The sequence below is a fragment of the Anomalospiza imberbis genome, chromosome 2, assembly GCF_031753505.1.
Source record: "Anomalospiza imberbis isolate Cuckoo-Finch-1a 21T00152 chromosome 2, ASM3175350v1, whole genome shotgun sequence".
Taxonomy (NCBI): Eukaryota; Metazoa; Chordata; class Aves; order Passeriformes; family Viduidae; genus Anomalospiza; species Anomalospiza imberbis.
The window spans coordinates 41,677,981-41,689,211 of NC_089682.1; the positions used below are offsets into that span (position 1 = coordinate 41,677,981).

Genomic DNA, 11,231 nt, shown 5'->3' on the forward strand with positions numbered 1-11,231 from the left:
AGAATAACATTTGATATTAGTGCATTTCTTTCTTCCCTTTAGATACGTTCTGATTTTGCTCCAATGGTATCTAATTCTTCTCATCACATTCCCTTAACATTACTACCTGTTATTCCAGAGAGTCCTTATCTGTCACACAAAGTTTGTGTTAATATTGCAAATCACCTCACTCTCGCTGTTTAAGAAACAAAAGGCTCATCCTGTATTTGAGCAGGTTCTGATATCTGACATGCATGTCCAGTCTCACCTCTCCTCCCTCTCCGTCCAGAAGTAATAGTCCAGAAAACGTCTTCTTTTTTCTTCTCTCTCTCTTTTTTTTTTTAATTTTTAATTTTTTTGGTTGCTTTCAGCAATGGCTGCTCCCCTTTCTGTTCCTCACAGACACAAACTGCATCTTTCCAGTGTGGATGTGGATGCTGTCCCCTTGTGGATGGTGCTCACAGTCTGAGCTGCTGCCTGCAAAACTGAGCAATGCCCTTCAGCCAGTTTAAGGTGGTGTCTGGTGCAGTGCATTCATTTAGCATGACTAAAGGACAAAATTAAGGTTCTTTTTGTTTCTCATCCCCCTGCCAGCTACAGTTTTCCCAGAAAAGAGGCAAAGCTGAGGTAATTTTTTTTCCATCTGTGAGATGTCAGTGACTGCAACCAAGCTGTTCCTGGCTGAGGTATAAGCCTGTTAAAAAGCACCTATGCTAGCAGCTGAATCATTTTTGGGACCAAGTTTTATATTTCTACTAATGAAAACAGCGGGTCATTAAATCCAGCAGTCCATCTCCAATTATAACCTGTTTTGGATAGCATGGAGCCCTGCCCAGACAGACCCCCAACCTCAGCCTTTTGCCTCTGCCGTGAGATCTCTGTTTGCTACCCTGTCCCATATCCACTGCTAGCATCTCTAGGAGCACAAATTCCTCCCCAAAATACCATTACCACAGCTAATTCTGCTATTTGGTATTCTCAGTGCTGCCTGGATTGGGGCTGTGCATCAGTCTGTCCAGATGAGAAGCAAATCCATGGTTAAAAAAGGTGTGGTTCTGCTTGGAAACAGAGGCAGTGTGTACAGGCAGTGATGTAAGTGTAAATGTGCCAGGGTTTTCTTTCGCTATTATTATTTAAGTCTAACAGAATAACTCAGACTTAAGAGACCTGAATTCTGGATGCCTGCTACGTGGATTCTTTATTTCCTCCTGAGAAAATCAGAGATAGATATGTAAGAATTGCTGGAACATTTTTTTTAAAGCTTTTAAATCTTTTCCTGCACAGGAATTAAAAAAAAAATTAATGGTTGACATTTAATCTTCATACAATAAATAATAATTACAGGCAAGAATTTAAAGTGGTTCTGCTCATAGTCAAGCCTGATGATTCTTTTCTCCTTGCATTGCATGAGGATTTACTGTACTGTGGATGCAAAATGTAAATGATGGGCAATTCTGTGAAATTCAGACATGCACACAAAACTGTCTTTCCAACTTTTTCACACTTACCTTCAAACTGAAAATGGATTTTCCTGGTGGCTGATTAACCAGAAATGAGTTGTTTCTAACTAGGTTGAGAGGAGGAGGGTTCTGTAATATTTGATTAGTGAAAGGAGTGAACAGCTTCAGTTTAATTCAACTAGTCTTCTATTTTTAATCTCCAAGGAAACAGCTGAGTTGAATGTTAATTAAACAGCAGTCTTTGATCCACCCAGCCACTCCCGGAGGCATAATAATAATATATAAGTGCACAGCAGCACATATATAATAGGTACACTTAAAGGAGTGCATCTAATCTCACCATATTCACATTTAAAACATTTCTTGCTGACCCACTCTGATATTATTTTAAATAGAGAAAGGAAAAAAGAGGAGAAAATGCTAAGCTAAACTTTGATGGTCTGAAGGTAGGGCAGGAGAGCAAGCATGAGTTCCTATTATGAGGATGTATAAGGGTTAATGATTAGAAGAGTGGAATCAGGAAAGACCTTAAGCCCAGATCTATGACAGTGGTAATTGAGCTGATTGATTACGACATCTCGTTTCAGACGACTATTGATTTAATCTAGTCTGCAGTCCCATTGGCCCCAGAGGTGCTCCTGAGTGAGGCTCAGCACTTGAACCTGGGTACTCTTCCCTACTCACTGTCTGGATATAAATTTCCAGAATCTGCAACCATTTATAATTTTCACTCATCTTCATCCTTTTATTCAGAAGCCTCTAATTTCATCAGGCTAATGTTTTTAACCATTAAGGGAAGAGGCACAGGGAAAATGAAGTGGCACAGACTGAAAAGGGTGGGTTTAAAAAAAAAAAAAGGCAAGGCAGAGAGCCGGGGCTCTGTGGCCAGTATTTGCATCTGTTGTCTCTGATTCGCAGAGCTAGCAAAGGCTGCTTTTGGAGGCAGTCCACAAAGCTGGGCTATCAGTAGGCAGTTTGCTGTACGCACACGTTCAATTATTAAAATAGTAGACGTTTTTTTCTTTCTGATAGCCATAGCGAGGTCATGACATTAATTTATCTAGGGTATTGTGGGTAACTATACAGAAAAAATGCATAAAGGGCACAGATGCTGGAGCAGCAAAAAAATGGATGGGTCTGAGCAAAAGGAGATTAAGAGGCGATGACCAATCTAATGTACGTATAGCAGTAAGAAGCTGGCATCCGTCACAGACTGTTGATGGCAATAAGTATTTTAAGCCATGCTGTGCATGTGGTAATTTTTTTTTTTTTTTAATATATATACCTCAGTAACTGCTAAGCTGAATGCTGTAATCCTGTATTTTTTCAGTTTCCCAAATCTGATTTTGGTCTTGTTTTTGTTGTCTCATGCTTGGCATTCTTCGTTCGCTCTCTGTATGTGGGTGTGTGTCTGTCTCCGTCTCTCCCCTTCTCTGAGATTACAAACTTAACTGTTTCCTAATTGTCTACTTTCCTCCATCCTTTTCCTAAGAAATTAATCACCATCACCACAACTGGTCCCAAGCGCGCACTAACTGGGCTTAGAGCGTGTACCTGGTGTTTTGTCTTCCTTCCTTTACTTTGGGGCTGTGTGGTATTTTCTTTTGGACCTTTCCTGCAAGTGGATGCCCTTCCCGTTCACTGCTGCTGCCAAAAGGCTACCTGAGCCGGGACTGCAGCGCTGCATCCTGGGACCTGCCCGCCTGGCTACGCTGAGGGCTTCCACAGCACCAGGCAGCTCTGAGAATTGGCTGGTGAATTGCGTATCACCTGTCCCCCCCTCTGGTAAATAATTTCTATACCGCGAATCACAGTGGTGTGGTATTGTCTGGAAAAGTAATTCCCAAATACTGTTGGCGTAAAAAAGGGAAAAGCCGAAAGACTGTCAACACCGTAAGCCATTAAAGTCCCTTGCCTTAAGAACAAAGGAACAAGGTAAAAATGCACACAATGATTATGCTCTGTGGATTTTCATAGCCTGTCCGAAAACTTGTGCCTGTGTTTCAGTTATCAGCCTTTGTGCTTTGTTTTGTGTTGTATATTTTCTATACGCGTCTTCAGTTTCTGTGTGTGTGTATTCGGTGTGTGTGTATGTGTTCAGCTCTCTCTACCAAAATGGAGCAAATATCATACAGAAAAATACACGAGTGGGGCTCAAACATGCATTTTCAGTACTCAGTGTGGTGGTGCGGGTGTATTGCCATTGTTCTCTTGCAGTGCTCCCTTTGATACAAGCAGTTTCTATTTTGTTATTTTATTCTAACTAAGAAGTCTAAAATAAAAGAAAAGAAAAAGAGGGGAAAAAAATTGCTTAGTCCAGTTAAATGCCAATTGAAGCCCAGAAACTCACGATTTCAGCACAGTGAATGGTGATTCAGACCCTGGCAGGGTTTTGGCTATGAGACAATTCCTACTTATAAAGACTACAATGAAGGGGGCAGGAAGATAGCATTAATTTTGAGGAAGATTAATATTAGTCTTTTAATGTTCATTATTTTCTGAAGAAGTGAATCCTTGTAGCTTTTGAGAGCTAGTGTGTCCCACTGGTATTTATTCGAGCAAAGGAAAAAATGAAGAAGGCGTAGAATAAACTCCTAAGACTGTTCAAGAATTACTGGCATTATTTCTCTCTACATCACGTGTGAGCCTGGGTTGCCTGCTATTCCTGAGGCAGAGGATAGAGGATGAAAGTCTGTGTGTCAGAGCCTGTTTTCACAACTGCATTTGGAGATCTGTCTTATTGATTAGGAAAAAAAGGGGGTGGGAATAGGAGTGTGAGGTGAGGGGAGGACCGACTGACTACTGGCTTATTGCAGCTCAAGACATTTTCTTCCGGAAAGATGTCAAACAACTGAGACACAGCAACAGAGGAAGTAGAAAGGTGGAAAAATAAGAAGAGGGACCCTTTGGAAGAAATGAAGGCATTCCTTATGAGAGCCTTGAGGTTTTTTTGGTTTTTTTTTCTTCTAACATCTGACCCACAAGGGCTAGAGTGACAGCGTCATGCAAATGCTGCAGTCCAGCAGGTCTGAGAGAGGGTGGATGCTAGAGAGTGAGTTAATGTTAATGATGAGTGCAGTGAAAATACCAGCCGATACCACCCCCTCCACACACAACTGCTCTGAGTCAGCATCCGCTGCTGTGCCGTGCCTTTCTGTGCGTGTGTGTGTGTGTGTGTGCGCATGTGTGTGCGTGTGTGTGTGTGCTGTGACCGTGTGTGTGTGCATGGAAGGTAAAGCCAGTCAGTCAGTGAGAAGCAAAGGTACGTTCGAGAGCAACTAAAATCTGACTGATTTCCATCTTCAGAGCATCAGATGTATTCCCTAAAGAGGATGGGTCTATGCGATGGGGGTGGTATAATTATGTTAATGTCATATTTATAGAGGGGAGAGATTTTTCATTCTAATTATTGATTTGAAAGCTGTGGTCAAAATTGTTTGTTAAATCATGATCAGCTTTAAAAAAAGAAATTGAATGAAATCTAGGGACTGCTATACATATAATATCTCTCTCATATATATATATATATATTTTGTTTCATTTAACTATTTTGTGTCTGAGGCATAACTGATTGAATGGTCACAGTGACAAAGAAACGGCTCTTATATAATGTTGCATTATATCATCAGCTGAAATAATATTGTAAATAATCCAAAATGTTCTGAAATCTGAAGTGTCAGTCTGGAGGGGAGGGTGAAGGGCATGGGTGGGGGTGGGGGGCACTAGCAAATCTTTTCTTCGGCAGAGCACTCTGTACAGCTTTCTTGTAAATGGATGGTTCACCTGTTCGACCAGCAGAGATTCTAATTCTTCCCCCCCTCTTCTCTTTTTTTTTTCCTTTTTAAAGCTGAACGGCTTCTCGAAGAGCTCTGAGTTTTCTATGCCAGATTCTGCTCCAGTGGCTAGGACCTTTATGGCTGCTGTTTCTTTTGCTCTGGGATCTGATGGAGAAAAAAAAAAAAAAGCCACGATGGATCCTGTCCCTAAAGTAGAAATTTTCTTTTTCATTCTGCAAACAAGGCTAAAGATCGGAGGAGAATGAATGCAAAAGTAATTCAGGATTGTGGTTGTGCCATTAAAAGTGTTCGGCTTCAGAACAAAAAAATTTGGGAAATCCGAGCAATTCTTCTTACTGTATCGACAGTATTTGAAAGTTATGTATGCTTTGAGTAATCTGGTTCAAGTGACAACAATCTCTGCATGTCAGTGTTTTCTGCAGCTTATGGAATGAAGGCTAGTTTTGCCATTGGAAAGGAAGAAGCTTTTTCTTGCAGTCTGTAGAAGGATTAAATGTTGAACGTGGGGAAGAGGCAAAAAGTGAATACACGCCCAAAGGTTATCCTTGCATCGTGAATGGGTTTAAAGTACTCTGTAACCCAGGGCCCACCTGAACAGTAGGACTAAAAGTATACTGGAGAAATATTTCCATTAGAAACCCCTTAACAAGCATTTAATCCTTCTTTCAGGCATTAAGGAAATAGAATAAAATTGTTACTGTACAAATCTGCTGGAAATAGATTTTAACCTGTTTGTAGATGCTTCTCTCTGATGCATTATAGTAGCATAGCTACTTGTGAGAGAAGGCAGTGAAGATTTTTATCCTGTGTTCTTTGTTTTTTCTTTTCAAAAGTTAAGGACCATACTCTCAGAAAAGTCTGTTCGGTCAGCTGATACATTGTTTGAATGTATGTATGCGTCTTGCCTGCTTATTTGATCTTTTCTGCCCCCTACTTGAAACTGTGGTTTGTTTATTTGGGGGGAAGGAGGTGGTGTTGACTTGGGGGAGGGATTGGTTTTAGGGTTTCTTTTGGGTTTAGGGTTTTTTTCTATTTAACAATAGCAGTGAAAGTTTTGGTGACAGCGATTATGACTACTAAACAATTCAGTTTATTGGAAGACGAATTCTTCTGGATCATATCGGACTTTTCCTAGTCCCTGAGACCCTAACTTGTGAGGTTTTTTAGCAACAATCACAAGTCAGGCTCTTGGGACCTAGGCGGAGGGGAACCAGCAGCTTTGGACTGTGTTTGTTTCTCTGCAGAATTTAGAGAACCAAAGGAGCTTTCCTTGCCTGGAAGGGTAAAAAGGGAAATATGCCTATTTTAAATGTTAAACATCAGAAGTGTTCCTAAAAAAAAAAAAAAAAAAAAAAGAAAAAAATCCAAACAACTGTTACTCATTGTGCAGCATTAGGATGTTACATATTTATATGTTTAAAAAACTGGACTTGATCTCATGTAACATTTAGAACTATAATTTAACCTGAATGTTAGTTTGCACGTAAAAACTCCCCCCAAACAACAAAAACAACACAACCCCCACTCAAAACAGATACTAAAATATCTAAAAGACTTCCAACCACAATACTATTATTATTGTTGTAGATAATTCTGGTAAATAATTAACATAAAGTATATATTCATCCTTACTGTTGCAGCATTAATTGACTTTTAAAACATAAAACATAAACACTGATATTTGAGGCCTAGAAAACATTCATTCTATTGTTTGAATAATGATTTCAGTCTACAGGAAAACTGTTGCTTAGCTTTTCCTGTAACGTGGAACAAAGAGTATTTTGTACTTAGTTGCCATCCTTTTTCTTTGTCCAAGTGAGAACACACTCTTGTCACAATTTGTCACTCTTGTGACAAATTCGTCATTTAAAATATTCTCTCATTTAATTTACGTTTTAATCTGAAAGAGAATATTGGTTTAAAAATCATACTACAGCATTAACATCCCTTTGCACTCAGAAACATATTTCTTGTACCTGTTCAATTTAAAGTGAACTCACAATACTCTAAGCACTGGACTCAACTTGTAACTTCTCAATCACTTCTTATGTTTTTTATCCCTCTGAAAGAAAACCAGTGTGAACCGTAGCTTGTCCCTCATGTGTTAAGCTCTTCACTGACTTTGCATAAGGAGATTCTCAAGCACATGAGTTATCCTGCACTGCTTATTTGTCTCAAACATCTGATCTAAAACATGTAATTTGATTTCTATTTCTTAATATTTTATAGGTGAGTTAGTTCTGAGTAATTTTTCTCTGTTTCCTGTGTCTAACAAAGATGCTGCAGGACTTTGTTGATACATCAGACTTCACTGAAACAAAGGCTTCATACAGATCAGGCATCTAAACTATTTGTTCATTTCAAAAGTGGTATTTTGGCTGCAGTATATTTTTTCCACTTGTGTGGGAGGAATTGTGTTTTATTGTAAGCATCAACACTATTGTTAAAATAAATTGTTCTTATCTGTTAGTGTAATACTTTTTCTTCTTGTCTTGTTTTCTTAAGAGACAGAAACTATGCTCAGTACATAGTTTTCAAGTTGCTCAAGATATAATTAGTCTTTAAATAGTCATAAAAAATATTGCCTTAGCAATTACAATGATGATACAGTTCCTGTAAATATGTTATTCGTTTCTTTGTAAACTGTCAATCCCACATGCTAAGAACACCCAAAAGAGCTACTTGCAAAAATTTAGATACAGAGGTAACCTTTTTAACCCCAATGTGATATTCAATGTTGACTTCTGTTTAGGCAATATTGGAAAAGTAGATCTGAATGTGTATAGGAAAGACAAATGCACCCAAGTAGGTGCCACACTCATGAAGCACTTTGTTGGGGATTTACACATATTCTGTAGCAGTTTTCAATACTGAAAGCAGGTTATTTAAGATACTGATCAGGTGAACACATATTCTGTTCATTCAAGCTGTATAATGAGATAAAGCTATATTGTGTGTTGCTATATACATGTCAAAATACAATTTAAATTACACATAGTATTTATTGAAATAAAAGTCCTTATAGATTTAATCAGCTGTACAATGCATCCATCTATGCATATTAAAGATTGTCATTGCATTTATTTCTTGATCAGCAAAATTTTCTTGAATGAGTATAGTTCACATTCAGCACTCTGAATTAATTTTGCATTTAACGCTGTATGTACAATGAAGGTGAAACTGTGGTGTGAAACGTTTTGTCTCTGTCAGTCTGAAGATTTCAACTATGCTCTGCCCTGCATTGAGAGTGAGAAGAAAATGAATCGTTAGAAACCCCTGCCTGGCGTATTTGGTGCTCCAGCAAAAATCATGAATACACAGTCCTGCCTCTGCATTACTGCTTGAACTGGGATGACTCCAGTGGCTCTGCTCTGCCCATCATACTCACTGCTGCCCCTTGCCATAGTGATGAGAAAGTTGGCGCACTGCCTGCCTCTTTTCCTGCTCCCTCTTCTTCCCCAGTCTCAGCACAGCCAGCCCAACCTCAGGTACACAGGTAGGGCAGAGGTGGGTGGAGGGGAGGGAGAAGCAGGGTCTTCACTCAGGCAGAATTTCCACCAAAATCAGCAACATGTTTCTGTGTCCTGGAACTGTGTGACAACGCCTACAGAGACCATGCAGGAAGCAGTCCCATTTCCCCAGTGACTATATGAAAGCTATCTCTATTAGCACAAATAAATAGAAAGCATAATCTTCAGTATGCTACGCTTAGATATATGTGCAGAATTTTGATACATTTCTATATATAGGAATCATACATTTCTATTCAACTTGATGTTGTTTCAGTGCAAAATGCATTTAAATGCTCTTTAATAAGTGATTTCAGAGTAATCAGCTTGTGCTACAACAAAAACAAAAAACAAAAACACAAGCCCTTGCAAAGGGGGAGGAAGAGAGAGAGAGAGGGAGAGTGAAAAAGATGTGTGGTGCATACAAAAAAGGACTGATTTTAACAATTCGATGGGTTCCTAGTTGGTAGAGCAGACTGAGCCAGACGCATACATTAGCGGCTGTCTGCTGCTGATGGGAGCCTGCTCAATGCGGTGGAAATGAAGGATCACCTAGGCTCTGACACCAGCTTATTTGTATGTTTTAATTTTAAAAAGGAAAATCACTGTTTTACATAAACATCTTAACCCCTACATGATTTTTTTTTCTTTTTTCTTCCCTCATATTGTTTGCTAATTTACTGTCAGCTTAAAGTGCTGTTTAGCTATAGCCCAACAAAACATCAGTCAAAAAATAGAGGGAAGTATTAGCTTCTCTTTTGTCTGCCATTTACAATTGAGTTATTATGATAATTGTCTACTTTAATTTTTAGTCTTCATGGGAGATGCAGCAATTTTCTGGAGCTTCATTTTTGAGGCATTTTAAGTTTCAGTAATATAGCATTTCATCTTTCAGCCAAACAATGCAAAAAAAAAAAGAAAAAAATCTCATAGCTCAAGCTGGCATGATTTGATCAATTCTTTTCATTAACCTGAAAGTCTTTAGCACCTTTGTATAGTGTTACATATATGGGACAGGATTTCTTTTCCAACCATATAAACTCTAAGATCCATTAATACAGTGCTGACGACTGTTACACGAGTCAAGGGAATTCCAATCCAAGTTAATTACTGTTGGAATTAGAGGGAAGAATATTTTACTTGAAGTTGTATAACAAGAATCTACAATTATCACATTTCAGGGCATTGCTCTATTCACTTGATGAAAAATGTCAATGAGGTTTAACAGAAGATATTCTGCATTTCCGTGGGTAATGAAAATCGGCACATCCACAATAAGCTAATACAACATTTTCAGTGTGTTAATATGCAGTGCAGCAGAAATTTCTGTAGGCAGTAAATGTAGCCATCATTTTGATTCGCCTGTGTGATGATTATGCTCAATTCCTGACTAGGTACATAATTTCACACTGAAAAGCAGTCATCTCCTCTTAGGGACCAACTGTAGCCTACCAAAAAAATAAAAAAAAAGAAAGAATGACTGCCATCTGAGTCTGAAGTCTATAACTAGCTAGATAGTCACACAATAGAAAAAATATATCTGGAATACTATAAAAATGCCAGCTGAAACTGTATCACTCAATTAAAAGTAGATTTGTTTTATTACATTCATTTAAAGTGGTTTTGTCCAAACAATGTATCTGAGGCATTCATCACCTTGTTAATTTTTTTCATTGTTTGATGATTACAATAGGCATCTTTCGAGTTTGTTGGATGCTGTGTTGTTGCACTGCTTGGCAGCACTAGAGTGATTCTTATGGGGAGTGATATTCTGACCAGAATCCAGCTCAATTGATTGATGAGCTTCACTTGCAGTGCCTGAGTAGCAACAAGTGGATGGAAGCCTTAGAGAGCAATTGAACGTCAGATTAATAAAATCAACACTGATAAAATTATGTAATCTTTAAAAACATCTTTAACCTATTAAGTAGGATTCAAAATTAATCGCAGAAACTTCCAGTTGACTGTAGACTAAAGTTTATCTGGTAAACTTTCAGAAGTGCAATCTTTATGCCTGTTCCTACTTATTTAGGAGTTAAGGATTAGTTGTAATTGTGGGATAAAATAGATTGGGTAATGATAGTTTGAGCAATATGAGTATTCTATAGGGAACAAAGCAGACCCTATTCTGTACTTTTCTTTTACTCGTTAGCTGTTGCACTGGGGTCGTGATTCTCTACAAGAAGAATGTTCATTTATTTAAATGGCCAAGCAAATCAACAAGGTTGTGCTGAGTAGTTTAGGGCTGGTAATTTTGGTTTTGGTTTTGGGTGGTTTTCTTCCACCACCACCACCCCCAACTTCTTTTCTTGGATGTGTACGTGTCATGCATGGGAAGGTATGAAGGAAAAACAGCTATTCAGCAGAGACACGTCCCACCCCTTTAATTAAGCTTTTCCTGGACTATGTAAAAACACTGGCAATGTGTAAATCCCATTTGTGTTTTTGTTATTATTATTTTAACAGATTCCTAAGTATTATATTAA

At 38.5% G+C, this 11,231-nt stretch overlaps 1 protein-coding gene and 1 long non-coding RNA gene across 33 annotated transcripts in view; one reads left to right on the forward strand and one right to left on the reverse strand.

The window, feature by feature from the left end:
• Positions 1-556, reverse strand: part of LOC137468723 (uncharacterized) — a 34,558-nt gene extending 34,002 nt beyond the window's left edge. The window contains exon 1 of the long non-coding RNA XR_010996164.1: positions 248-556. This is a non-coding gene — a long non-coding RNA (uncharacterized lncRNA). The remainder of the gene's footprint in view (positions 1-247) is intronic.
• The window catches only part of LOC137468721 (uncharacterized), a 296,780-nt gene extending 289,069 nt beyond the window's left edge, over positions 1-7,711 (forward strand). For 31 of the 32 annotated variants that reach the window (XR_010996142.1, XR_010996148.1, XR_010996136.1 and 28 more), the window contains one exon: positions 5,287-7,711. Coding sequence is in view for 2 of the 32 variants with exons in the window: in XM_068180662.1 (XP_068036763.1) it covers positions 5,287-5,481 (195 nt within the window). In the remaining 30 variants the exon portion in view is untranslated. Of the gene's footprint in view, positions 1-3,393; positions 4,492-5,286 lie in introns of those variants that run through there. The other variant, XR_010996155.1, reaches the window with a different exon arrangement.
• The last annotated feature ends 3,520 nt before the right edge of the window (positions 7,712-11,231 follow it).